Below are 27534 nucleotides of genomic sequence, written 5' to 3'. Positions count from 1 at the left end.
GCTCAACAGTTGTAGTGCACAGGCTTAGCTTGTTCCGCAGCAAGTGGGATCTTCCCTGATCAGGGATCGAACCTGTGTCTCCTGCATTGGCAGGGAGATTCTTTACCACTGACCCACCAGGGAAGCCCCACCGTTGTTATTAAAACCATAATGAAACACCACTACCACCTGCATTAAAATTTAAAAAAAACCGATAATATCAACTGTTGGTATGGCTGCAGAGAAACTAGAACTCTCATACACTACTGACGGGAGTTTAAGGTGGTACCAGTTTGGAAAACTCACAGTTTCTAAAAAGATTAAACATAAATCTATTCTATCACCTAGCAATTCCATTCCCACACATTTACCCCAAAGAAATAATACATATCCACAAAGAATGTACAATAAACTTAGTGACTAGTTACAACAGCCAAAAGGTGAAACCAACCCAAACATCAATAAGAAAACTATTTTCACACAAAGGAATATTATTCAAATGAAAAGCACAACTACAGATAAAGGAATCAAAATCATTATATTTCAAAAATACTGAGCAAAAGAAGACAGACACAGAGATTCCCCTGGCGGCCCAATGGCTAAGCCTCCACGCTCCCCACTCGGGCAGCCCGGGCTCCACCCTGGTCAGGAACTGCAGCGCGCGCCACAGCTGAGAGTCTGCACGCCACAACTAAAGACCTCGCACACCTCAACCACGACCCAGCACGGCCAGAGAAACCCACAGAGACACAGAGGACTATACACTGTGCTTTCTGGCTCCATGCGTATGCCGCTGAAGGACCTGCAAAATTAGTCTAAAAAACAGAAATCAGAATTAGAAATCAGAATCAGGAATTGTTACCTTTCACTTTTGAAGGATGGCTTTAACAACCATGGGAAAGGGAAAGGGGAAGTGAAGTCGCTCAGTCGTGTCCGACTCTTTGCGACCCCGTGGACTGCAGCCTACCAGGCTTCTCCGTCCATGGGGTTCTCCAGCCAAGAGTACTGGAGCGGGGTGCCACTGCCCTAACAACTAAAAAGGCACAGGAAGACACTGCACTCACTCCCAACATCCTGTCTCTCCCTCTGTGATTCATATGCTGATGGCACTCCCCAACTCAACCTGCAGCCTGGGGCCCCTCATAGGCCGGAGTCAACAGACTACAAGAGACGACTGGAAGGCCAACGTTTTAACCAAGGCTCTGAGTGTCTCCCCTTTACCCTGGCCACATATCGGTCTTATCCAGGTTCCTGGAGAAGGTCCAGGATCTTTGCATGTGCTGTCCCCTTAGTCTAGAACGCTCTTCTTGCCTTTCAGGGTTTAGCTGACATTCAGTTCAGTTCAATCCAGTCACTCAGTCGTGTCCGACTCTTTGCGACCCCACGAATTGCAGCATGCCAGGCCTCCCTGTCCATCACCAACTCCCGGAGTTCACCCAAATTCTTGTTCCATCGAGTCGGTGATGCCATCCAGCCATCTCATCCTCTGTCGTCCCCTTCTCCTTCTGCCCCCAACCCCTCCCAGCATCAGAGTTTTTTCCGATGAGTCAACTGTTTGCATGAGGTGGCCAAAGTACTGGAGTTTCAGCTTTAGCATCAGTCCTTACAAAGACATTAGAGAAGCCAAAAGGAAAGGTAAGCCAAAAAGGAAAGGACGTGAAGAAGAGACGTGAAGAAGAGGTGAACAGCTGAGAGAACCAGTGAGAACTCAGGCCCTGAGAAGCCAAGGGCAGGGCAGGAAGAGGCCACGGGGAGAGGTGAGTGAGTGAAAGTCACTCAGTGGTGTCCAGCTCTTTGCGACCCCATAGACTGTACAGTCCACAGAACTCTCCAGGCCAGAATACTGGAGGGGGTAGCCTATCCCTTCTCCAGGGGATCTTCCCCCACCCCAGGGATAGAACCCAGGTCTCCTGCATTGCAGGTGGATTCTCTACCAGCTAAGCCACAAGGGAAGGGGGGAGGTGACAGGTGGATAAAAGAGTAACAGGCTGGAGAAGGCCTTATGGACAAGGCAGGGGGGTACAGGGACAGAACGGGGCCAGAGTAGAGTGACATGCGGGAAGTACGTGGAAGTGACTGGACGAGCTGGTGGTGATAGACCAGGGCATCAGCAGCGAAGTGGGAGCGCTCAGTAAAAGTCTGTGGTCGATGCAGGGAGTTAGGCTGTAAAGACACAAAGCGGAAGGGGGGGCCGTATGGAGGACCCCACAGTGATGGCCATTCACGGGGCCTGAAAAGTGCATAAGGGAAGGCGACAGGTGTGAAGGAGAAGTGATGGAGGGAGACACCGGGCAGTGAAAGGGCACTAAGAGAAGTCGCTCCGTCGTGTCCGACTCTTTGCCACCCGTGGACTGTAGCCCACTAGGCTCCTCCGTCCACGGGGTTCTCCAGGCAGGAGTACCAGAGTGGGTTGCCATGAAGGTGTAAGGCGATGACAGATGGAGACAGGCGACTGGAGAAACAGGAGCCCTAATGGTGACGGGAAGGGCACAGCGAGGGAAGAGGAGGCAGTGATGGGGAAGGGGCCAGATGCCACAGGGCTCAGGCAAGGGGAGCGCCACGCGGCGGGCCCTGAGCGGGACACAGGCAGTCCCGGGAGCACTGCCGGGGCACCTCGCCGGCGAGCGGGGCGCTGACTGTGGGGGCCCTGGCAGCACAGGGGGAGGGAGGACACAAACGCGAAACTTACTGACGAGGAGGACAGTCTCTGGGGGGTCGCTGACGGGGGGCTCCGACTGGGAAGACACCGCAGGTTGGGGGTGGCCGCTGCCTCGAGGGGCGCTGGTGGGGCGGACATTAGGGAGCGAAGACTACTGCCCTGGGGGCTCTAAGAAAGTGGAGGGGTGGACATCGGCGGGAGGTCACTGGCGGCGGACGCGGACAGAATGTCAGCCCGCGGGGCACACGTGGAGAGGACGCGGACGGGGCGGGCGCTAACGGGGCAGGGCTGGCCTGGGGGACGCTGACTGGGGGGCGCCGGCAAGGTGAGCCTCCCGGCGGCAGCTGACATGGGGACACGGAGGCGCGGGCCCCGCCGGCTCCGCAGGCCAGCACCGCCGGCCCTCAGCCGCGGCCGCACTCACCTGCCCCGCGGGCCGGGCGTCGCGGCGGCTCCTCGGAGGCCCGGGTGGAGGCCAGGGACCGGGCGGAGGCGAAGCCCGGGCGGCCTGGGGTAGGCCGCGCGCACATGGGCCCGGCCGGGCTAGGCGCCCACAGACACTGCGCCCACAGATCCGGCGCGGCCTGCCGGCGCCTCAGAACCGGCTCAGGCCCCGGGCCGCGCTCCGGTCGCTCCAAAATGGCGGTGGCGGCGGTCGGCCGCGCGCACGCCGGGGGCGGGGCCTCGTGCCTGGATGGGGCGGGGCCTCCGTGTGGGTGGGGCGATTGTGGGCGGGGCCGCGCCGGGGGCGGGGCCGCGCGTGGTGGGCGTGACCGCGGGGGTCGGAAGGGCCTCAAGAGGTAGGGGCGGGCGTGGCTTCCTCCTCCTCTAGTCCCTCTCTGTAAACATCTCTTGCTCTGTCGTCCCCTTTCTCCTGCCTTCAATCTTTCCCAGCATCAGGGTCTTTCCAATGAGTATGTTCTTCGCATCAGGTGGCCAAAGTATTGGAGTTTCAGCTTCAGCATCAGTCCTTCCAATGAACATTCAGGTCTGATTTCCCTTAGGATGGACTGGTTGGATCTCCTTGCAGCCCAAGGGACTCTAAAGAGTCTTCTCCAGCACCACAGTTCAAAAGCATCAATTCTTTGGCCCTCAGCCTTCTTTATAGTCCAACTCTCACATCCATACATGACTAATGGAAAAACCATAGCTTTGACTAGACAGACCTTTGTCAGTAAAGTGATTTCTCTGTTTTTTAATATGTTGTCTAGGTTTGTCATAGCTTTCCTTCGAAGGAGCAAGTTTCTTTTCACTTCAAAATGGATCTGATCCCTGGCTATGCCGAGCCTTGTCAGCAGAGGGTGCTGGAGAGGTTGCCAGAGAAGGTTTGCTACAGGGCCTCTCCGCTGGCGTCAAGCGCGGCTTCCCCGGGGTCCCACATTTGCCTAGACAGCTCCTCCCGAACATCTTTCCCAGGTAGACCGCAGGGTGGATTTCTGGCAAGTTCTGTAGGGTGATCGGTCATGAAATGCGGGTTAAAAGCATCAATCTTACAACCGAGAATAGATTACAAGCCCTGCAAACGAAGACCCCACCCCACCCCCCACCTCTGAGGCTGGAGGGGCACTAGGCAGAGTTTCAGAATAGGGGCTAGTGCTTGCGACGCTCGGGCTGGTTGTCCTGCTGTGATAGCTGGCAACCCTCAGCCTGATCATGATGCTCTTCTGGGGTCAGCTAGGATCCCTCTCCTCTCTCACCCACCCTGAGTTCCAGTCCCTCCACTTCTAACTGGAGCCCCTCTCCCCGAAGCCCTAGTCTTAGAACAGTCTCTCCCACCAAACTCACAGCAGCAACCTCCCCGCGGGCTCCCTGCTGCTACCCTGCAATACTTGCTGGAGGCCAGCTTGTCATAGTCAGCAGAGCACCCAGTGGAAACAAGTCCAACTGCATCCCTCCCCCAGGGGCCCCCATCTCACACAGCATGAAAGCCAGTCCCTGCTGCCACCCACAGGTCCTACACAGTCGGGTCTCATTTGTGCTCTGCTCCTTGTTCATTTAGCTCCAAATCATGACACCTTCCTGCCACAGGCCACTCTCTGTGCAGCCTGTCACACCCTCCAACTGCCCCCGTGCTAACTGACCTCCCACATCTTACTCCATCGTCCCCTTCTGTCTGAGGACTTCCCTGGCCTCCCCACTTAAAATCTCAAGCCTCCATACACACATGCACGTGTACACACACGCATGCACACGGGCACACTCACAGCCCCTTTCCCTGCTTGGTTTTTCCTCCTTGTATCAGTAGTTGGGGTTCAATAAGGAGACAGAGACCACACAGTGACTTCAGAGAAAGTTTGATATAAACACTACTGATAGTGAGATTAATTATAAAGAATGCTGTATTCAAGAAAGGACAGAACATTCCCTGCTCAGTGCTCCCAGGACCCAGCTCCATTACTGCAGAGCAACAGAGAAAACTGGATCTGGATTTGAGGCAGTAAGTGGAAAGTGGACTGACCTCTGGAAAGTCAGCTTCTGCATGCAGCCTTTCAAACACACCTGACTTCCTATCAACAAAAAACAATGCTATATTTTCACCTACGAGGGACATCTACTCTTACTGTAAGTGAAGAAGCCTCACCTTCCCCTCAGGGAGAGCATCTGTGCAGTCCCAGCAGTCCCTGCATCATTACTGGCTCATTCATCACTCCTCAGATGGTCACTGCTGCACTGAGTATTCTCTTATGCTCTCCAAACTCAATAGTAATGTTAACTTTGGACAACTTGTGTATTTTTTAACTAAATTTATTATTCAGTGTATGTATTCAGTTCAGTTCACTCTCTCAGCCGCATCCAACTCTTTGTGACCCCATGCACTGCAGCACGCCAGGCCTCCCTGTCCATCACCAAATCCCGGAGCTTGCTCAAACTCATGTCCACCAAGTCAGTGATGGCATCCAACCATCTCATCCTCTGTCATCCCCTTCTCCTCCTGACCCCAATTCCTCCCAGCATCAGGGTCTTTTCTAATGAGTCAGTTCTTCACATCAGGTGGCCAAAGTATTAGAGCTTCACCTTCAGCATCAGTCCTTCCAATGAATACTCAGGACTAATTTTCCTTTAGAATTCACCGGTTTGATCTTGCAATGCAAGGAACTCTCAAGAGTCTTCTCTAACACCACAATTCAAAACCATCAATTCTTCGGCACTCAGCCTTCTTTGTGGTCCAACTCTCACATCCATACATGACTACTGGAAAAAACATGGCTTTGACTAGATGGACCTTTCTTGGCAAAGTAATGTCTCTGCTTTTTAATATGCTGTCTAGGTTTGTCATAGCTTTTCTTCCAAGGAGCGTCTTTTAATTTCATGGCTGCAGTCACCATCTGCAGTGATTTTGGAGCCCAGAAAAATAAAGTCTGACACGGTTTCAGTTCTTTCCCCAGCTATCTGCCATGAAGTGATGGGACCGGATGCCATGATCTTCGTTTTCTGAATGTTGAACTTTAAGCCGACTTTTTCACTCTTCTCTTTCACTTTCATCAAGAGGCGCTTTAGTTCTTCACTTTCTCCCATAAGGGTGGTGCCATCTGCATATCCAAGGTTATTGATATTTCTCCCAGGAATTTTCCTTCCAGCTTGTGCTTCATCCAGCCCAGCATTTCGCATGATGTACTCTGCATAATACTTTGGCCACCTCATGTGAAGAGTTGACTCATTGGAAAAGACCCTGATGCTGGGAGGGATTGGGGGCAGGATGAGAAGGGGACGACAGAGGATGAGATGGCTGGATGGCATCACTGACTCGATGGACGTGAGTCTCAGTGAACTCTGGGAGTTGGTGATGGACAGGAAGGCCTGGCGTGCTGCGATTCATGGGGTCGCAAAGAGTCGGACACGACTGAGCGACTGAACTGAACTGAACTGTTGTTCCATGTCTGGTTCTAACCGTTGCTTCTTGCCCTGAATACAGATTTCTCAGGAGGCAGGCAAGGTGGTCTGGTATTCCCATCTCTTGAAGAATTTTCCACAGATTGTTGTGATACACACAGTAAAGGCTTTAGCATAGTCAGTGAAGCAGATGTTTTTCTGGAATTCTCTTGCTTTTTCTATGATCAAATGGATGTTGGCAATTTGATCTCTGGTTCCTCTGCCTTTTCTAAATCCAGCTTGAACATCTGGAAGCTCTTGGTTCACATATTGTTGAAGCCTAACTTGAAGAATTTTGAGCATTACTTTGCTAGTGTGTGAGATGAGTACAATTGTATCGTACTTTGAACATTCTTTGGCATTGCCTTTCTTTGGGATTGGAATGAAAACTGACCTTCTCTAGTCCTGCAGCCACTGCTAAGTTTTCTAAATCTGCTGGCATATTGAGTGAAGCACTTTCACAGCATCATCTTTCAGGATTTTAAATAGCTCAGCTGGAATTCCATCACCTCCACTAGCTTTGTTCACAGTGATGCTTCCTAAGGCCCACTTGACTTTGCACTCCAGGATGTCTGGCTCTAGGTGAGTGATCACAGCATCATGGTTATCTAGGTCATTAAGATTTTTTGTGTAGTTCTTCTGTGTATTTTTGCCACCTCTTCTTTATAATTTCTGCTTTTGTTAGGTGCATACCATTTCTGTCGTTTATTGTGCCCATCTTTGCAAGAAATGTTCCCTTAGTGTCTCTAATTTTCTTGAAGGGATCTGTAGTCTTTTCCATGCTTTTGTTTTTCTTATTTCTTTGCATTGATCACCTAGGAAGGCTTTCGTATCTCTCCTTGCTATTCTTTGGAACTCTGCATTCAGATGGATGTATCTTTCCTTTTCTCCTTTGCCTTTTGCTTTTCTTCTTTTCTCAGCTATTTGTAAGGCCCTCCTCAGACAACCATTTTGCCTTGTTGCAAAATGTGTATGTAATATTTCAAGTCATTTAACATTTCTAACTGAAGGATAGTTGCTTTACAATGTTGTGTTGATTCTGCTGTGCAGCAAAGCAAATCAGTTACAGATACACACTCACCCATTCTTTTTAGATTTCCTTCCCGTTTTGGTCACCGCAGACCACTGAGTAAAGTTCCCTGTGCTGCTCAGCAGGTTCTCGTTAGTTATCTACGGTATCATTACTGTGTGTGTGTCAATTCCAACATTGTGTATTTCTTAAAAATGGAAAACAGAGAAAAGACGATAGTTAGTTTATATATTATATATGCAAAGAGAAAACATGCTAAGCTACTACAGTCCTTGTTTCTGAAATTGATCGCAAGATGTAGTTGATAGTTATGGCTTTTCCATAGAACGCTTTTCCCATAGTGTACACAGAACAGCTAGTCCAAAGCCAGGCTGAATCCAGAATTTCTGGACAGAAGGACCAAATAAAATAAACTCTATCACTATATATAAATACCAAAAGCAAAAGTATTCACCAATCAATTAGGAAAAGTAAAACTGTGATATGAAATAAACACGCCTCTGGAGCGCAGTCAGAGCAGGAAGAGCCATGGCCTGTCCTGCTCTCCTCAAGAGCCCAGCGGCGTGGCAGCTCACAGATGGGGGTAACAGGAACTGATGCCTGCGCGCTCAGTCACTCAGTCCTGTCTGACGCTCTGTGTGACCCCCTGGACTGCAGCCCACCAGGCTCCTCTGTCCATGGGGTTATCCCAGCAAGAATACTGGAGTGGGCTGCCATTTCCTCCTCCAGGGGAATCTTTCCGACCCAGGGATCAAACCTGAGTCTCCTGCATTGACAGGCAGATTCTTTACCACTGAGACACCCGGGACTCCCCAGATCAGAAAACTGCTCCTCCATAAACCAAACAGGATCAACACAGAGACAGCCACACCTGTATACACCATAACCAAATGCCTGGATGTCAAAGACAAAGAAATCCATGAAAACCGCAAGAGGAAAATGACCCCCATCCCACCCATGGGAAGGAGGACACGGTTAAATAGCTGACTTCTCACAAGAGACGATGGAGGCCACAGGCAGTGAAATGACGTGGGCCAAGTGTCGAAAGAAAAACGAAACAAAAAAGAAAAATGTGCAAAGGAAAGACAAAACCTGCCAATGAATGAATTTTATACTCAGCAATACTATCCTTCAAAAACGAAGGCTGGAGAGAAAAATGAAAGTGAGATAAAGATAGTCCCAGTAAACAAAACAGGAAATTTATTGGGAAGAGATTTCCCTTATCAGAAACACTAAAGAAAGTTCATCAAACTGAAAGAAAATGAAAAGAAAAAGAAAGTTCTTCAAGCTGCTCTCTCAAATTCATAGGAGTGAAGAAAAAAAAATTTAAGACAGAAAAAAAAAAAACCCAGGAGTGAAGAACCAAATTCAACAACTTATAAAAAGACTTATCTACCAAGATCAGTGGGGTTTATTCCAAGAATGCAAAGTTGGTTTAGCATCCAAAATTCAATTAATGTAATACACTATATTAATAGGAAAGAGGGTAAAACCCACAAGATTGTCACAATAGCTGCAGAAAAGGCATTTTACTAAATTTAACACACATTCATGATAAATACTCTCAAAAAACTAGGACCAGATGGGAAATTTATCAACTTCATTAAAGGAAAATATCTATAGCTAACATCAAACTTAATGGTGAAAGATGTTATGCTTTTTAAAGACTGGAAACAAGCCAAGGATGTCTGCACTCACCACCTCAGTTCTGCACTGTAGGATTCTGCATGCAAGCAGCTTGGAAGTCGCCAATCTCTGCTGAGAAGTAAAGGGCTAAACAAACTGAAAAATTAGCAACTCTTCTTGGGTCTGTAAGAGAAGAGAGAACACAGCAAACCACTCTTCCCAAGGTAGGAGAGATAGGCAGGTGAATACAAGTCGTCACAGTCTGCAAACATTCAGGAGAGAAACTGACTTGAGACTCTGTGTGAGGAGGCGGGACCAAACTGTAATTAATAAATTTCTGGAGGCTCACCATAGACAAGTCTGAGAGTTAAAAACACCACGGGGACTCAGTCCTAAGGGAGTCCATACAGTACTGTGAGATTTACCCCTGGAACATGACCAGGTTCCCAAGTAAATATCGCAGCAAAGTCCCCTCAAGCTTTCTGCCGAGGGAGGGAAGGAACCATTCCCAACGTTCTGAGCACTCTGTTTTTCCTAACAAGGCTGCCTTCAAGGAAATCTTGTTAGCCAGAGCCTGACCTGCTGGGGTGTTATCAGAGCCTAACTGACCTGGGAAAGGGAAATGTCCAGCTCCAGCCTCCCCTGGACATCCTGCCCCAACCAAGGGGAGATATAAAACGGAGAAACACTTGTGAAGTTCCCATCCAGAGGCACAGACTCAGTAAGAGACTGGGGCCTCATCCCAAGATGGACTGAGGCCTGGGCTCTGGTCCCAGGGAAGAAGGCTTCCCTCCCCCACCCCTCACCTGATGTTACTAAGGCTTGTTTTCAGCAGGTCCTTCCACCCAGTACATCATGTCTGGCTGTCGCAAAATAATTACAAGGCAGATCACACAATTAAATGGCAAAAGACACAATCTGAAGAGACAAAGCACAGTTCAGAACCAGACATGGCAGAGAGATTGGAATTATCAGACTAGCCAGAATTTTTTACAGGAAAAGGATACAAGGTAAAATCAACAAAGGGAAAAGGCTCCTGGGGCCAAGCCTGGGGAAGACAAGTGCCAGCTGCCAGGTCCTCCTGGAGTTACACTGGAGAAGCTTAACTGTCCCAGAGTGTCATGACAAAGGGCGGGAAACGCTGCCAACCAGGGAAGTTCATTAGAAACTCAGCAGCCATGGTCTTAGCAGGAGCTTATATTTGTTTGCTAAGGCTGCTGTAACAGATACAAACCTGGAGAGTTGAACAACAGAAATCCGTTCTCTCGCAGTGTAGGAGGCCAGGAGTCTGAAATCAAGGTGTCAGCAGGCTGGGTTCCTTCCGGAGGCTCTGAGGGACCATTTCACACATCTGCTAACTTCCGGTTGCTGCCAGCAATCCATGTGGGTTTCACACTCCAGCCCCATCTCTGTCTCTCTACAGGTTTATTTGCAACTGCCCGGGTCTTCCTCGCTGCATGTGGGGTTTCTCCAGTTGCGGTGAGCGGGGGCTCCTCTTCCTGGTGGTCCGGGGTTGAGAATCTTGCTGTGCTCCACAACAGCAGAGCTGCCCGGACTTGCCGCAATGAGAGAGCGCGCCTGTGCACAGCAACAAACACCCAGGGCAGCCAACAACAATGGAAACGAATTGAAATCTTAAAAAAGGAATAAAAAGGCTGACCACATCAAATGTGGCAAGGATGTGGAAAAACTGGAACCTTCGTACATTGCTAGTGGTAACATCAACCAGTAAAGCCCCTTTGGAAAATAGTTTGACAGTTTCTTATAAACTGAACATACAGCCCAGAAAAGGGGGAGAAGGAGGAGCTGTGATAATATGATAACTGGAGTCCACTGGAGGAGCTTGGAGGCTTCCCAAAGGTTGGGCTGTGACAGTCTTTGATTGGCTTGGATGTCCTTGGGTGGAGGGAAGTTTTCTGCTTCCTGTTAGAGAAAAAGTAGAGACACCTGTCTTCCTGTTTCTGATAACTGACAGTGAACTGTGGACATGGGAACGCTCCCAACCAGAGCGTTCTGGCTATCCTGGCTCCAACTTCAACTGAAATTTCTTTAAATAACTCCACTGAGAGTGGATTATGAAAATGTCATGCATCCAGACAATGAACGACTAGTCATATAAGGGAACAAATTACTGATATTCACAACAACATGAATGAACTTCAAAAATACTATGCTAAGTTATGACCAACCTAGACAGCATATTAAAAAGCAGAGACATTACTTTGCCAACAAAGGTCCATCTACTCAAGGCTATGGTTTTTCCAGTAGTCATGTATGGATGTGAGAGTTCTTTATAAGAAAGCTGAGTGCTGAAGAATTGATGCTGTCAAACTGTGGTGTTGGAAAAGACTCTTGAGAGTCCCTTGGACTGCAAGGAGATCCAGCCAGTCCATCCTAAGGGAGATCAGTCCTGGATGTTCATTGGAAGGACTGATGTTGAAGCTGAAACTCCAATACTTTGGCCACCTGATGTGAAGAGCTGACTCATTTGAAAAGATCCTGATGCTGGGAAAGATTGAAGGCAGGAGGAGAAGGGGACGACAGAGGATGAGATGGTTGGATGGCATCACCAACTCAATGGACATGAGTTTGGGTAAATTCCAGGAGTTGGTAATGGACAGGGAGGCCTGGTGTGCTGCGGTCCATGGGGTCGCCAAGAGTCAGACACGACTGAGCAACTGAACTGAACTGAAGTGCAAGAAACCAAACAGAAAGACTGCATATTGTATGTAGTAGTTTACTGCTTGCCTGCTAAGTCACTTCAGTCCTGTCTGACTCTTTGCGACCTTATGGACTGTAGCCCACCAGGTTCCTCTGTCCATGGGATTCTCCAGGCAAGAATACAGGAGTGGGCTGCCATGCCCTTCTCCAGGGGATCTTCCTGAGCCAGGGATCAAACCCAGGTCTCTTATGTCTCCTGCACTGGCACTTGGGTTTTTTTGTTTACCACTAGCATCAGCTGGGAAGCTATAGGGCTGTTGCAACAAATTATGACAAATTCAGTGGCTTAAAACAATGTACACTTACAGTTTTGGAAGTCAGAAATCTGAATTGCATCTTATGGGGCTTAAATCAAGGTGTCAGCAGAACTGCATTCCTTCTGGAGGCTCGAGGGGAGAATCATTCCCTTGCCTGGTTCTAGCTTCTGGAGGCTGCCTGCTTTCCTTGGTTCATGGTCCCTTCCTCCATCTTCAAAGCCAGCAGTGTGGCAACTACCAGTTTCTGATTCCCTTTTCTGACTCATTTTGGCCCATGGATTCTAGGCAGAAGTGTTATATCACGTATCGTTGTTGTTGTCTAGTCTCTAAGCTGTGTCCAAGTTTTTTGCAACCCCATGGACTCGAGCCTGCCATGGCTCCTCTATCCACAGGATTTCCCAGGCGAGAATGCCGGAGTGGGTTGTCATTTCCTTCTCCAGGGGATCTTCCTGATCACTTGTAGGCCAAGGCAATTAATAGCTAGCAGGTCTCCACTAATCTCTTTTCCACTGCCAGTGCCGTAAGAGGCCATGAGTTCCAGAGGTAAGTCAAGAAGAGACACCTGATTCTCCCATCGGTCTATGGACAGTGAGAAATCTACTGAAGACTTGGGAGCTGTTACTCCGAGCTAGTCTATCCTAGGCTAAGTGCGGAGCTTTCCTTAAAAAAAAAAAAAAAAATATATATATATATATATATATATATACACACAGAGAGAGAGAGAGAGAGAGGGAGCGTGTCAGTTATATTATTGTCTCAGCTCCAAAGTCGCCCTTCCATGATCCTGTGTGTGATGCGGGTGGGGGGGATGAGACTCTGAGGCCACATTTTGAGGGGCAAGGGCTGGTGATGCCGTAGAAGAAGAGGGGGCTTGCCATCTGCCCCCAGCCACACTTCCCCACCGCAGCCGAAAATAAAACGGCACTGCTGGCTGGAGTTACGCGTTACACACAGAATTCGGTTTGGACAGACGGGTCTGAGACGGTATGCAAAGGCTGTCCAACAGGGGCCCAGAAGTATCTGGAAAAGCAGTGGACCCAACAGGCGAGGAGGGCACTTGCGGGAGTCTCCCAGCACCGGTATCCGGGCTAAAGAAAGCAAAAGTGCCCCAGAGGTCACACACGGACCCTCTGCAAATCCGCACGCCAGGAGGCGACCACGGGGACAAAACTCAAAGGAGACCAGGACAGCCGGTAGAGTGGGAGGTCAGTAACGACGAAACCCTGCCGGGCAGGGCACTCGCCCGGCTCAACCAGGCGGGGACACGCCGCGCCCCCCGGGGCGGCGCCCCGGCCCTGGCTCGGCTTCCCCGATCACTCCTCCCACCGGAAGTCCCTCCTCCAGGCTCGGGCCGCTCTGGCCCGCGCAGGAGCATCTCGCTTGTGGTCTCGGAGCCTCTCCGCCGCACGGCGCTCCTCCAGCCGCCAGGGGCGCGCGAGATCGCCCCTGGGCCGTTCTGGCCCGCGATGGCCTCTCGACTGCTCCGCCGCGCTGTGCTGTAGCGCCGGGGTTGCTGCGGCCGGTCGGTTCCCTCGGCAACGCCTCGGGCCGTTTCCCGGGCAACGCTGGGCGGTGCAGGTAGCTGCGGCTATGGACCAGGGGGCCGGGGCCGGCGCCGGGCCGCAGCGGGCTCGCGGCCGCCTCGGCGCGCCGTCGTCCGGGATGCGGGCACCGGGGACGCCCTGGGCACGCTTCTCGGCCTGGCTGGAGTGCGTGTGCGTGGTCACCTTCGACCTGGAGCTGGGCCAGGCGCTGGAGGTGAGGGGGCCGCGGGCCGGGGCCGGGGCGGCCGCGGAGGGCGGGTCCTGCGCTGTCGCTGGAGGCGGATGCGGCTCAGGCGTTGCCGAGGGGCCTGGGAATCCCACTGCCCGTGAGATACCCTCCGGTTCTTCCCCCTCTGGAACCCTGCGCTGGTCCCCTCCTGAAACACGCCCCCCAAGCAGAGGGGAAAATGTGAAGTTGCCAAGACCTCCCATCGGGATGGAGGAGAGGGGAGCCCTGCACTTCTCATCCCGAAAGTGGCACACTTGATTCCTCCCCAGGAAAAGCCTGTCTCTCCCCGCTCCCCCCGCCCCCGCCTTTCCCACACTATGACACCTTCTCCCCTCAGTTACTCCGGCCAGAATCCCAGGGGTCACCCTTGACTCCTCCCCTCCCTCCATCCCACGTCCCGGGAGGATGCAAGGCTGACAGCTCCACCTGCGGAAGGCTCCAGATTCGTCAACCCCAAGTCCAATATCTGTGGTCTCTTGCTTAAACCTCTGGGCTCCTCCTTGTTAACTTAGAACCTGATCCAGACCCCTGGTGGGTCACATCCAGCCCTGGGAGTCATCTTTCTGTGCACTGACTGCACCCAGCCCACCCAGCCTAGGGAATTCTCCCTGCCTTCGAGACTCTTTCCCACCCCCACCCACATGGATGTAGATGACAACGTGACAGACTCAGAGAGGAAGGTCTTCTGTAGTTGAGCAGGCCTGGCGGGATGGTCTTCCCTGTGCCCTGAAGGCCATGACACAGACTGTGGAGCTGACCAGGGCAGGGGAGGCTTAAGACATAGGCTTCAGCATGCTGTCTGAGGCAGCTTTCTGAGAACCCAGGAGGTGGTGCATCCCGTGGCTGCAGTTGGCTGAGGTGAGCCTGGTCAGCCGTCATGGGAAAGCCAGCGTCAGGGTGAAGGGCTGTTTTCCAAGGCCTTGCTGAACTCCACGAGGCTGTGGGAAGCTCAAGTCCTAATGGGCAGAAGGCTGACATCACCCAGCTCGCTGTGGGGACCCCACTCACCGCACCTGTCCCCTGATGGCGCACCAGGCTGACTTGATGCAGGAACCTGAGAGCAGAGAGGTCAGGTGATTTGCCCAGCATCTCAGAGTCCATTTTCCTGCTGGTGCCCAAATTGTTCCCGATGAAATCACAAGGGAAGGGAGTCTACTATTTCCTTAAGGCATTCTCATGTATGATTTTCTAGAACTTAACCATTCAAGCAAGAACAGTTAAAGGCTCCATGTGCTGGGCTTCCAAGCTTTGCTGGGGCTGTATAACTCCCGGGGTGTTGGGGGGCCGGCGCGTCTGTGCAGGGATCAGGTAGGGCAGCCCCCCGGTGCTCACTGGTTTGAGTCTTGTCTTTCTTCTCCCCCCTGGAGATTGTGGGGAGGATCAGGCGTCATTTCAGCTGAATCCACAATCACTCATGGAGCACCTGCCCTGCCCTTGCTTGTTTTTCCTGGGCTTGGCCTGGCTGAGCACCACGGAGGCTCTGGCACTGTGCTTGGCGCTGGGGCAGGATGGAAGACCCAGGAACTGCCCTCCGGACACTCGTGCGTCATGGAGACTTCCATGGGCAGACGCAGCTCAGAGGAAGGAACAGCACTTGGCCAGATCTTGGAGGATGAGAAGGAGGCATCCAGACCTGGGAGGGGGGCTGTTTCAAGTAACCCCTCCCCCCAGAAGCCAGCAAAAGCAAAGGCAAGGAGCCAGCCATTCAGTCACTCAATAAATCCAGTATCAAGCGACTGCCGCCAGCCAGGCTCCATGGTCCTGGTGCTGGACATGAGGACACAGAGCTGGGTGCGATGCCGGGGCCTGCCCACCGGCAGTTCATGTCCTGTGCTAGAGACACAGAGTCAGTGGTTCAGGCCCCGCCCCCCGAGAGCGTGCGGGATGTCTGTGGTGTCCCACCCACGTGGGTGCTCTGGAGCCTGCAGGCAGGCAGGGGTCAGACCTGCAGGGAGGGCGGGCAGGGCTGTGCTCCCAGCCGAGCAGAGGGCCCAGCTCCGCTGCCTCAGGCCTTGGCAGCGCTCCTCTCTGCAGCCCCGCCAACCACAAAGCCGGTGAAGTGAACCACGGCCGAGCCCAGAGGGTCCTGGCTCCAGCGGGTATCAACGTCCCCTCAGCTGGCCACAGCTCCCGCACTGCAGTCTCACGACTCTTTCAGTCTCCGAAACTACCGAAGGCCCAAGGGGCTTTTTATGTGGGTCGCATCTATCAACGTTCTCTACACTAAAAGTTAAAACTGAAAAATTAAAAATGCATATTAATCCATTTTGAATCAAGAGATACCATTTATATTAATATAGCTATTAATATTTCCACCAAAACAACCATATTTTCAGAAACAAGTTTACTGAGGAGAATGGCATTATTTGATACTTTTACATCCCTTTTAATGTCTGGCCAAATGGAAGGCAGCTTGAGAGACCCCCGCGTCATGAAGACCCCCCACGTCAGCTTCAGTCAGTGCCCCTGACGTCCTGCATCACAGCCTCGGGAAGCGATGCCGCACGTGTGAGGAGAGACTGGAATAGGCAGCCTCGGCTCAGGACACTACTAGGGCACCCATGCCGCGCATAGAGAAGCGCTTTCCTGTAGGTACCTCCTCCAGCAAGGCGAAGCTCCGAAGCTCCCACGTCTGTTGTCCTCAGGACGCCTGGGTTACAGCAGCACCACCCCTGAGCCCTGAGGCTTGGGTGGAAAGGATGAGACCCCGTGGCTCCAGGGGACAAGGCTCACCATATGCAGGCTCTGTGCCCTCTGCCCGTCTCTGTGGGTCTGCCCCATTTTTCCCCTCGCTCAGGTGTGGCCTTCCCTCTGGCCTGTGCTCCCGGCTCCTAAACTCTGAACGCAGAGCCCTTGGCAGGGCTGCAAGCCTGCTCAGACGCTGCACGATTCCTATGCCTGCAGACCAGATTCAGACCCCTGACCTCAGCACTGAGAGCCTGGTGTGCCCTGCCCTGGCCGCCAGGCACCTGCCTTTCCTCTGCCCTTCTCAACAGACACGCAGAGGCCTGGCCCGCGCAGCCCTGTGGCTCCTGCCTCTCTGGGTGCTGTCTCCAGGTACCTCTGTGGGCCCACCCCACAGACAAACAGCGTTTGGCCAGCTCCCCTCCTACCTCTTCTCAGGAGGTTCAGTGGTAAAGAATCTGCCTGCCAAGCAGGAGACGCAGGTTCAATCCCTGGGTTGGGAAGAGCCCCTGAAGGAGGAAATGGCAACCCACTCCAGTGTTCTTGCCTGGGAAATCCCATGGACAGAGGAGCCTGGCGGGCTGTAGTCCGAGGGGTCGCAGAGAGTCACGCGACTTAGGGACTAAAGCAGCAGCAACAGCAGCCTCCTTCCTCTTGGCTCCTCCTTCTTGCTGCCGCCTTAGCTGACATCTTGTGATTTCTACGTGACCCACCTGTTCCACTGTCCTTTAGAGACATGTTTTCACACTCTCCATAAATATAGGCCCCTCAGAGTTGTTGGGGGTTCAGTTCCAGGCTACTGTAGTAAAGCCAGTCACACAGATTTCCTGGCTTCCCAGCACATAAAAAAGTTACGGCTACACTAGCTTCCCTGGTGGCTCAGACAGTAAAGAATCCGCCTGCAATGCAGGAGACCCGGGTTCAATCCCTGGGTTGGGAAGATGCCCTGGAGAAGGGAATGGCCATCCACCCCAGTATTCTTGCCTGGAGAATTCCATGAACAGAGGAGCCTGATGGGCTACAGTCCATGGGGTCGCAAAGAGTCCGACACGACTGAGCGACTAACGCTACTACTACTACCTTAGACCTTGGTGTAACGAGCATGCAAGAAATGGCACCGCATCTAAAAACAATGTGTGTACCTTTATTTCAAAGTGCTTCCCTGCTAAAAAACGCTATCGTTTGAGCCTTCAGTAAGTCATCATTTTGCAACAGTAATATCAAATACATAGATCACAGGTCACTGAGACACATACAGTGGTGAAAAAGTTTGAGATGTTGTGGAAGTTACGAGGATACGACGCAGAAGTGTGACGTGAGAAAATGGCGCCTGTAGAATTGCTAAGCCCTTAATTTGTGAAATAGTCATGACGTCCAGAAGCACAATAAAGCAAAGTGTAATAAAACAAGACATGCCTGCGGCGCGGTATCTGGTGAGGGTCTGCTCCCTGCCGGGGCTCCGAGGCAGAAGTGCCTGGGACACAGTCCCAGGCCTCGGGACACTTGGTGGCAGCAGAGGAAACAGTAGGCCCAGAGCACACGGAGGCAGGAGCTACACGATTGCGCCAGCGGGAGTCCCAGGGCCCAGCACTCAGCATCTGGGGTTCAGGGCACAGCCCAGAAGAAGCCTAGTTTCAGCCAAAGCCCACGTGCTCCTCTGCCTGGGAGTTTGGCACAGAGTGAGAAGGGGGCCACGCACACCAGCCCCCTCCGCTCCCGGTCCACTGCAGGCAGCCACTGGAACCAGCCTGCTACTCTGAGCACAGGCCAGGGCAGCGGCGCCGCCGAGGAACAGCAGCATTCGGGGCTGCCTGCTGTTTTTTGCGTCCCACAAGGAGATCCATTCAGACCCGCTGCCTGAGCACAGGGCTGCTGGCTGGACAGGCAAGCCTCAACCTGCTTGGCTCCCCTCGAGCACGCCCCGTCTCCCAGATACAGCCTGGCCAGCTGGTCGTGCTCCCTGGACACTTCTGGGGCTTGGGTACCCCACAGGTCATGCTCCAAAGCGGGAGCAGGCTGGAAGCTCCCGGACCCCTCCCTAGTGGGGGTTGGAGTGAAGATGCTCAGAGGCAAGGGTGTCAGCGTCAGGCACCACCTAGTGAAGCCGGGACGAGGAGGCTGGTTGCCTGCGCGAGCAGGCGGGGAGGGAAGGGTACAGCCAAGCCCCTCTGGGTGGGCAGGGCAGGCGCGGAGGCCAGCAGGGCCTGCCCCCCTCCAAGTGAGGGGGCGTCTTGGGGACGGGCAGTTGGTCCATGGAGACAGAGAGGCCGGTCTGAGCAAGCGGCCATGAGGGTGAGAATGTGGGCAGGGAGTCAAGCTTGGTCAGGGTATGCCGGCCAAGAAACGGGAAGGATGGGGCCGGGAGTGGCCCCATGCTGCAGGGGCCAGGATGCTGGGGTGGGTGTGGAGCCCAGGAGAGGGGGAGGGTCAGCAGGGAGTCAGAGGAGGCGGAGGGGGTGCAGCCCAGCACCGAGCCAGCCCAGCCCATGCCACCAAGCGGTCTGTGTCCCCCACAGCTGGTGTACCCCAGTGACTTCCAGCTCACGGACAAGGAGGTGGGTCTCAGCCCTCTCGGGAGCAGACCTTGCCTGGAGAGCAGACCCTCATGGGGTTTCTGTGTTTCAGAAAAGCAGCATCTGCTACCTGTCCTTTCCCGACTCCCACTCAGGTAGGCCACCCCACCGCCTCTCCCTGCCCTGCCCTGGGCGTCACTCTGGGACCGGCCCGGCCCGCACCGCACCGCCTGGAGCCCCGGCCGAGCTTCCTCTGGGGAGATATTCTGAGTCCTGAGTGGCCGCCAGGCTCCCTGGCTCCTGTGGAAAGAGGGGTCTGGGCAGAGGGACCCGCGGGGTCTGGTCTTCGCCCCGGCAGAGGGGCCACCGGGTCCTGGCCTCGGCCCTTCCCCGGGGCTCGCATGTGTGGCCAGCCTGTTTTCCATCCCAGGCAGGCTCAGCCAGGTCACATGGAGGTCCTGCCACCCCACAGTGGGCTTCCTCTGTGCCCACACTGCGGGGCTATCTACGCGTGTCTGTGTGCTGAGTGAGGTTAAACCCCGAGATACAGGAGTCAGGGCACGGGGGCCTCTGTGGGGAGATAAAGGGGCTCTGGCCTCCCCCCTCCGACCCCCCAGGGGCTGGCAGGAGAGACTCCAGCTGGACCCAGCGTGACAGGCCTTCTCTTCCCCAGGCTGCCTTGGGGACACGCAGTTCAGCTTTCGCATCCGTCAGTGTGGAGGGCAGAGGTGCCCCGGGCACGCGGGTGAGAAGCGTGGCGACAGAGGGGCCCCCGCGTCACTCCAGGTGAGCGGCTACCCCCTCCCCTCCACCATGGGGCAGGATCCGGCCGGGAGCTGCCCCTTCAGGCCGCCTGGCCCACCCCCAGCCGGCAGGGTCTCCGACTGCCGCAAGCTGAGCCTGGCGCCCCAGCCTCGAGCGGGGGCTGGCCAGCCCTTCTGAGGCCCTGCTGGTGTCCCCGGAGCTGGTCCTGGGCGCTCGTGTGCACCAGGGCAGGGCTTAGGGTGCAGGCCTAAAGGCCTCCCGAGCCCCGAACCGCTGCCCGGGTCTGCGGAGATGTCCCTGGAGAGGTTCCCAGGTTCCCAGAGCCAAGGTTCACAGGCCAGCTGGAGGCTGGGGAGAGCATGCCACAGCCTGGGCCGGGGTCCACGGGGGCAGCAGGGAGCGTGGGCGGGGGCGCGGCCTGGCTGACACCCCTCCTTCCAGAGAGAGCCCGCACACTACTTTGGCTACGTGTACTTCAGGCAGGTGAAGGACAGCTCCGTGAAGCGGGGCTACTTCCAGAAGGTGAGCCTGGGGTGGCTCCACTGGGAGCGGGGGCAGCTGCCGTCAGGAGGGACTAACGGCCTTGGGGTCCGGAGCCTCCAGGAACACCCTCTCCTCTGCAGCTCTGGGCACTTGGTGCCGGGCTGAGCCCACCACCACCCAGGCCGGGGTGTGGGCTCTGTGGAGGCCCCGCTTCGCCCAGCCCGCCCGCAGCCTTGTCCAGCCCCGGCTCCCTGCCCCTCCCCAAGCTGGGATGTGGGTGGGGCGCCTCATCACAGTCTCCGTGACTTCATTCTTGAGCTCAGGAACCAGAGCAGAAGGTGCTTGAATCCCAGGAGACCCTCCCAGAATCCTGGCCACGTGCCTTTGCCAAAGGCCTGGGCTCCAGCTTGCTCTGCTGTGGTGGTGGTTTTCTAGTGACCTGAAGTCCCTCGTCAGGCTGTTCCTGAGACAGCCATCCTAGAAAGCCGGTGGGACGCCCTGCCCCGGGCAGCCCTGGAGAGCCAGGCCCCAGGAGTCCCTGCGGGGTCCCCATGGGCTGGGGCGGCGTCTCACCAGCCCCGGGGTCCCTGCAGTCGCTGGTGCTGCTGTCCCGCCTGCCCTTTGTCCGGCTGTTCCAGGCACTGCTGGGCCTGGTGGCCCCCGAGTTCTTCGACAAGCTGGCGCCCTGCCTGGAAGCAGGTGAGCAACCAGCAGGCCCGGCGGGGCCACTGCGTCCACCCGGCTATAGCTCGCGGCGGTTCCGCTGGGCAGCTTCCTCCAGGCCCAGCCTCTGACACCAGCCGCCTGTGTCCACAGTCTGCAACGAGATCGACCAATGGCCGGCGCCCGCGCCGGGGCGGACCCTGAGCCTGCCCGTCATGGGAGTCGTCCTCCAGGTGGGAGCTGGCAGCCGGCGCGGGGGCCCCTGTGCGTGTGGCCCTCCCGCCGCAGCTGCCCCTTGGTCCACAGGTGCACATCCCATCGAGAGCGGACACACCTGAGTCCGGGCCCCTGGAGCCCAGCGGCCACGAGGTGGGGCCCCTCTGCCTGCCGCAACCCTGCCCCCGGCCCAGGCCTCCCAGCTCCCCTGCTGGGGTCCTGGGGCCGGCCACACCCCAGACAAAGCCCATGACCCAGTTGGGGGCGGGGTGGCCCCGCCTGCTCCTGGGTGCTGGGCTCAGGGAGACCTGTGGGTAGGGATGCAGCCCGAGAACTCCTCTGGGGGGACAGGGGCCGCTTGGTGCTCTGGGGCAGCAGCCTCAGTCTCAGCCTGGCCCCTCACGCCTCGCAGACCCTGCTGCCAGCCTCGGTGGTCCTCCCCAGCGTCCACGAGCTGGACCTGTTCAGGTGAGCCCTGCACGCCCCCACCTCACCCCCCCCAACCCCCGCCCGCCGCAGACGGTGAGTGAGCCCCTGAGGTTCAGGCCCATCCGGGCGGGGCTGCCAGGGGCACTGCCAGTCAGGAGCTGGCCCCCCGGCCTGTTCTGAGAGGGAGACTTGGGCAGACAGGGAGCCCGGTGCCCAGGGTCTGCACCCAGAGGATCCGAGAGCCATGGGCAGGCTGCGCAGGGACAGCAGTGACGGTGCTGGAAGGTGCCGCGGGGGAAGGCCATGCTCCCTGGGGGGTCGGCGGGGGACCCCACCTTTGGAGCCCCGCCAGGTCCAGCAGGAGCCAGGGATGCCGGCCTCCAGCTTGGGGGCCACGGGGGCGGCCTGGACGCGCCCTCAGCAGGTTCCCACGTCTCTCCACCGTTTCCCTCTGGTGTGAGTCCGGCGTCCACTCGGAGCAGGGCCTGCCCGGACCTGTGGGGGCAGGTGGTCGGAGCTGGGGAGCCCCCTGCCCGGCCGACACCCCCGCCGGCCCCCCGCCCCCCCAGGTGCTTCCGGCCCGTGCTGGCCCACGTGCAGCTGCTGTGGGAGCTGATGCTGCTCGGGGAGCCCCTGCTGGTCCTGGCGCCTTCGCCCGCCGTGTCCTCGGAGATGGTCCTGGCGCTGACAAGGTTGGCTGGGCGCCCGGCGGGGGGCAGGGGCCCAGGGCCCGCCCCGCGTGCTCACTGCCCGGAGGGCCCCCACTCCCGCAGCTGCCTGCAGCCCCTCAAGTTCTGCTGCGATTACCGCCCCTACTTCACCATCCATGACAGCGAGTTCAAGGAGTTTACCACGCGCACGCAGGCCCCGTAAGCGCCGTCCTCGGCCCCGCCCCTCCCCCGCCCGGCCCGGCTCCTGCCCCCGCCACGCCTCGCCTCCTTCCCTCCCTTTTTCTCTCTCTCTAGACCAAACGTGGTCCTGGGAGTCACAAACCCTTTCTTTATCAAAACACTCCAGCACTGGCCCCACATTCTCCGAGTCGGGGAGCCCAAGATGTCAGGTGAGGCTGTCTCCGCCTCCACCCAGGGCCCCTGGGGACGTGTGTGGGGCCTTGTGGGGTCTGAGCCTACAGAGACAGAGCTGAGGCCCTGAGGCCCGGCCGTGGGGTGTGTCTCGTAGGGGACCTTCCCAAGCAGGTCAAACTGAAAAAGCCCTCGAGGCTGAAGACCCTGGACACCAAGCCAGGTCCGTGTTCCTCTTCTCCTGGGACCCAGAGACAGGCCTTGGGGCCGGGCAGGGGCGGGCAGTGGGGCTGGCACAGCCGGAGGGGGTGCCCCCACCCCCAGAGCAGAGCACGCGGCTCTCTGCCCTCCCCAGGCCTCTACACCGCGTACACAGCCCACCTCCACCGAGACAAGGCCCTGCTCAGACGGCTGCTGAAGGTACCGCTGGGGGTGGGGTGCTCCCCTTGGGAGGGGGACCCAGGCCTGGTGCTTTGGCTCAGCCCTGGCGACCCCCAGGGCCTGCAGAAGAAGCGGACGTCGGATGTGCAGACGGCGGTGCTGAGGCGCCACCTCTTGGAGCTCACTCAGAGCTTCATCATCCCTCTGGTGAGGCCAGCACGGGGCAGGGGACCGGGGACTGGAGGGGGGGGTGGCGGCTGTGGCCCAGACTCACTGCCCTCCCGCCCCCAGGAGCACTACATGGCCAGCCTCATGCCGCTGCAGAAGGGCATCGTGCCCTGGAAGGTGTGGTCCCAGGGGGGGCTGGGGGTTCTCAGTCAGGGCCAGGGGTGTGCCTGGGAAGTGCCCCGGGGAGACTCCTAAGTGGCCCAGGCGTGCCCCTGTGAGGCTGGTCCTCCAGCACTGGCTCACTGGCCACTCGCCGCCACTGTCACAGACTCCTCCCCAGATCCGCCCCTTCCGCCAGGATGACTTCCTGCAAAGCCTGGAGCGATCTGGGCCCCAGCTCACCTGTGTCCTCAAGGGCGACTGGCTGGGCCTCTACAGGTGGGCGGCCCATTGGTGGGGTCCAGGGCTCCCGCGGCCGGTGGGCGCACGCACCCACCCGTCAGCCCACCGGAGCCCACAGCCACCGCCCCCCTGCCCCTACAGGCGGTTTTTCAAGTCCCCCCATTTTGACGGGTGGTACCGGCAGCGGCACAGGGAGATGACCCAGAAGCTTGAGGCCCTTCACCTCGAGGCCATCTGTGAGGCGGTGAGGGGAGTGCTGGGGGAGGGGGCTTGGAGGGGAAGCTGCTGCCAGAGTTGGGGGGGCCTTTGGAGACAGACAGCCCATCGTCCACGCAGAACATCGAGATCTGGATGAAGGACAAGTCCGAGGTGGAGGTCGTGGATCTGATCCTGAAACTTCGGGAGAGGCTGGTGAGATTCTGTGCGGCCCTGCCTGCACTTGGCCAGCCGGCTGTGCAGGCTGCCTGCCCCTGAGCCCCGCTGTCCCTTTAGGTTCGGGCGCAGGGCCACCAGCTGCCCGTGAAGGAGGCGACACTGAAGCGGGCACGGCTGTACATCGACACGGCCATCAGCTCCCTGCCCAAGGACCTGCAGGCCGTCCTGTGCCCTCCCTAGGACCATGCCCGTGGGCCCCGGCCAGAGTCTGGCAGCTGTTTTCCTCCCCCGCCCCCCCACGAGCTCCCTGCTTCCCCCCACCTGGCACTACCGTCGTCCAGCAGTAAAGGTGGCATTTGGAACCATAGCCTGGACCCTGACTGTTGGTGGCTCGTGTGCCAGCTGAGCCTCACCTCCCCCTGGGCCCCACCTGCCCACCCCAAGGTCTTAGGCGGGTGGGGGCGGCACGCTGTGAGCCCTTACTGATCTGATCTGGGCCAAGGCCACCCACCCCCTGCAGACGCCCATCTGCCCGCACCCTGCAGGCCCAGGCGTTGCCTTTGATGTGTCCTTTAGACCCACCTACCAGCAGCATTCCCTGGTAGCTCAGAGGTTAAAGCGTCCGAGAGACCTGGGTTCAATCCCTGGGTTGGAAAGATCCCCTGGAGAAGGAAATGGCAATCCACTCCAGTATTCTAGCCTGGAGAATCCCACGGATGGAGGAGCTTGTTGGGCTACAGTCCATGGGGTCGCAAAGAGTCGGATATGACTGAGCGACTTCACTTTCACTTTAGACCCACCAGGATGCCCAGCTCAGGACCAAAGACAGAAAGAGGTGGCTGCCAGGCAGACGCCTCCCTCACACAGGCGCCCCCTGCCCCCCTTCTTGCCTGGAGGGGAATCTCAGCTCCAGTCCTCGCCTGGGAGGGGAGAAGCCACTTCGCTCAGAGGAGTGCTGCCCTGCGGCTCGTGGGGCTTCTGCCAGGCCTGGGGGACTGCCAGGCGGGTCCAGGGCCCTGTCTCGGTTCCACTCGAGGGACACCCCACTGGGCACCCCTCCCGCCACTCTGCCTTGCCCTGCCCCAGCTCACGGGCGCTCCAGTGGCCCCCCGCGTGTCCATCTGCCCCCGCAGGCAGAAGAGGGTCTTAGACTCTAGCCGGACCCGGCCCCTGCAGCTAGAGCCCTCCAGAGTTTCAGGGCCCTAGGCTCCTTGGCAAGGACTGAAAGCCTCCTTGAAGTGACCCACGCCCCCATGGGACACCTTGGAGCACTGGACCCAGGCCCGACCAGTGCCGTCAGCTGCACTCAGAGGGAAGCTTGGTCAGCCGGAGGTGGGGTGGGGCGGGCCGAGGCTTGGACCCAGAGCCGCAGGCCTTCGGGAGGTCCCAGCGAAACGCCCGAGAGGCTGCACCTGAGAGGCCTCCAGGCCCTTGGCGGGCGGCGCGGGTGCCAGTGGGGCCCTCCTGTCTCCTCTGGAGCGCCCCCCAGGCCGGGCCGCACCACCACTGCTCCCCAGCTGGGTGGGGGCGCCCCCAGACGGCAGCAGCACCGGTCTCGGAACCTCCAGTGTCGGCTCGTCCACCCTGAGCGCCGCCTCCGGTGGCCCCCCTGCACCCTGCCCGCTCTGGGACAAGGCTGCCAGGTGCGGGGTGCCCAGCTGTCACTGTGGCACGTTGCCCGGTCTCCTTCCTCTGTTTTTGGAGGATGACGGCCTGTGCTAGAGGGCAGCCTCGCCCATGGTCCTCCCAGGGCTGCACTGCAAGGGGGCTCCGGGGTGTCCTCGACCCCCCAGACTTCTGGCTCCAGCAGTCCCAGCGGGCACCGCCAGATGCCCCTGGATGCCGGGCCCTCCCTCCAGCACCGCTTGAGTCCATGCCGCGGCCCCTCACAGCAGCTTGTTCCCCTGGTGGGGGGTGTGGGGGAGGGCCGCCTGGCAGGGTGGCATCGCTGCCCACGGTGGACTCCAATGCTGGCAGCCTCTGGGCACAGCACAGCCTGGCATGGAGTCCTGCCAGCTCCATCCTCCCCCCCATCAAAGCTCCCTGGTTCTCTCTCAGGATCAGGTCAGCCCTGGCTGGGACAGACGGTGAGGAGGGAGGAAAGGTCAGGAGGGTCAAAGGAGGCCGACGCACCACCAACCAGAGCTCTGTGCACAGCAGGGCCTGGATGGGCAGGAAGCAGTGGTCCACGGGGGCTCCGCGGTCAGCCAGTGTGGGAGGCCGCTTTCTTTGGGAGGTTGTGTGTGGGTCTGGAGTGGTGGCCAGGGATGGGCGTGGGACGATGTGGGCTGATCCAGGGCAGGAAGGACAGTCGTCACCCCCAAGCTTCCTGCACGCTATTTAAAGCCTCGCCTTTAGTCTGGGATGGGGGGCCTTCCCGCATCTTTGGTATTAAAGTGTCTTTCTGTGACACATGCTTGTCTTTCAACTTCCTCTTTGGATGAAAAGTTGGCATTCCTATGAGATTCTGGTAACTCGAGGGCTCTCTTGGTGGGGTGTGGATGGGCCTTGGTGTGGCTGGTTCAGGGCTGAAAATGTGAAGGTGTGGCCTTGCTGGTGGGGAGCATGTCGCAGAAAGAAGTCATGTGCGACCCTCTCCAACAGCTTCATCCTAGTGGGGGGTTTTGAGCACTGGAGGCAAGTCCCAGGGTGGAGGAAACAGACTGTCTGCAGGGAAGGGGAAGTTGGATGGCAGCTCCCTCAGAAAGGGAGGGGGTCCAAGTGTGGGAGTTAGGGTTAGGGCTGGGAAATGGCCTCACACTCCCCTGGGTCCTTAGCAGCCACTCACCACACCAGGGCTTGTGACCAGAGAGTGTCCATGAGGGAGCGGGAGGACACAGGAGAGCTGGCCTCCTGGGGGGGATGGTCCCCACCTCTGCTCAAGTTGGGTAGGGAGCGGCCAGGGGCATCAGGATCAGGGTGGATGAGGCCAGAGTGGCCAAAAGTGGGGCAAGCTCTTGTCTGGAACTGGACTCCCCAGGGAGGGGCCGTGTCTGGGCACCCACCTCTGAGCACTGGAAGGCCAGTCGATGGATCCTGGGTGCGAGCTGGGGGGGAGGGTGGCTGGAAGCCAAGGACCCCTCTTCCCCCAGGAGGTGTGGGGACAAGGCCCTGCAGGCCTCAGCCCTGCAAAGGACCGCTGTGACCGGCCTGTTCCCAGTCTGAGTGAGGGTTGGGGTGCCGGGGGTCTCGGACACTCTTCTCCAGAGCCCAGATTTGGGCTCCTCGGGCGGGCAGCGAGGCTGAGCCTGAATCAGGCCGAACCTCCCAGGCTACACGCGGAGTCCACCCCCTGAAAACGCTGGGCGCCGGGGGCGCCGGGGGGCGCGCTGGGAGCGTCCCGCCCGCGGCCCTCCCCACCTCCCCTCCCGCGCCCCCTCGCCTCCCTCCCCTCCCCCGCCCCCTCCCCTCCCCCGCCCCCTCCCCTTCCCCCCTCCCCCTCCCCACCCCCCTCCCCTCCCCCACCCCCCTCCCCTTCCCCCCTCCCCTCCCCTCCCCACCCCCCTCCCCTCCCCTC

At 57.3% G+C, this 27534-nt stretch overlaps 2 protein-coding genes and 1 long non-coding RNA gene across 66 annotated transcripts in view; 1 reads left to right on the top strand and 2 right to left on the bottom strand.

The window, feature by feature from the left end:
• The window catches only part of PPP6R2 (protein phosphatase 6 regulatory subunit 2), a 61879-nt gene extending 58605 nt beyond the window's left edge, over positions 1–3274 (bottom strand). For 14 of the 22 annotated variants that reach the window (XR_015164686.1, XR_015164687.1, XR_015164688.1 and 11 more), the window contains exons 1-2: positions 3063–3274; positions 2669–2806 (exon numbers count right to left, since the gene is read on the bottom strand). The gene's annotated coding sequence lies outside the window, so the exon portion shown is untranslated. The remainder of the gene's footprint in view (positions 1–2668; positions 2807–3062) is intronic. The other 8 variants (XM_086403447.1, XM_086403442.1, XM_086403449.1 and 5 more) reach the window with 1 other exon arrangement.
• DENND6B (DENN domain containing 6B) lies at positions 1606–24384 on the top strand. Of its 43 annotated transcripts, none has more exons than XR_015164706.1 (20): positions 13641–13900; positions 19117–19155; positions 19226–19268; positions 19787–19899; positions 20320–20400; positions 20955–21060; positions 21178–21257; positions 21331–21393; positions 21653–21708; positions 22239–22361; positions 22443–22538; positions 22687–22729; positions 22849–22914; positions 23047–23111; positions 23199–23279; positions 23364–23417; positions 23569–23678; positions 23784–23886; positions 23979–24053; positions 24135–24384. XR_015164706.1 is itself a non-coding variant. In XM_086403478.1 (20 exons), exons 1-20 carry the CDS (start codon positions 13733–13735, stop codon positions 24255–24257), a joined length of 1740 nt encoding a protein of 579 aa, XP_086259604.1. In that variant the 5' UTR covers positions 13641–13732; the 3' UTR covers positions 24258–24384. The 43 variants fall into 43 exon arrangements, 24 of the variants coding, with proteins under 24 accessions (XP_086259614.1, XP_086259604.1, XP_086259603.1 ...); XR_015164708.1 differs by having other exon boundaries at positions 23190–23279; positions 23784–23878; XR_015164705.1 differs by having other exon boundaries at positions 23190–23279.
• LOC147373309 (uncharacterized) lies at positions 7592–10308 on the bottom strand. The gene is made up of 3 exons (XR_015164718.1): positions 10172–10308; positions 9237–9293; positions 7592–7725 (listed from the first exon to the last, which is right to left on the bottom strand). It is a non-coding gene; the product is annotated as an uncharacterized LOC147373309 (long non-coding RNA).
• Positions 24385–27534: the final 3150 nt, after the last annotated feature.

This window comes from Bos grunniens, chromosome 5 (assembly GCF_055505025.1).
Source record: "Bos grunniens cultivar Pamir isolate PY7600 chromosome 5, Bosgru_T2T1.0, whole genome shotgun sequence".
NCBI classification, from domain to species: Eukaryota; Metazoa; Chordata; class Mammalia; order Artiodactyla; family Bovidae; genus Bos; species Bos grunniens.
This window is presented reverse-complemented; position numbering and strand designations above follow the sequence as displayed.

Coding starts and splice junctions, on each gene's coding strand:
- DENND6B (XM_086403462.1), top strand. CDS start 18,596: ATGCTCCAAAGCGGGAGCAGGCTGGAAGCTCCCGGACCCCTCCCTAGT. Junction 22,539..22,634: donor ACCACGCGCACGCAGGCCCC/GTAAGCGCCGTC, acceptor CTCTCTCTCTAG/ACCAAACGTGGTCCTGGGAG. Junction 23,280..23,363: donor AGAGCTTCATCATCCCTCTG/GTGAGGCCAGCA, acceptor TCCCGCCCCCAG/GAGCACTACATGGCCAGCCT.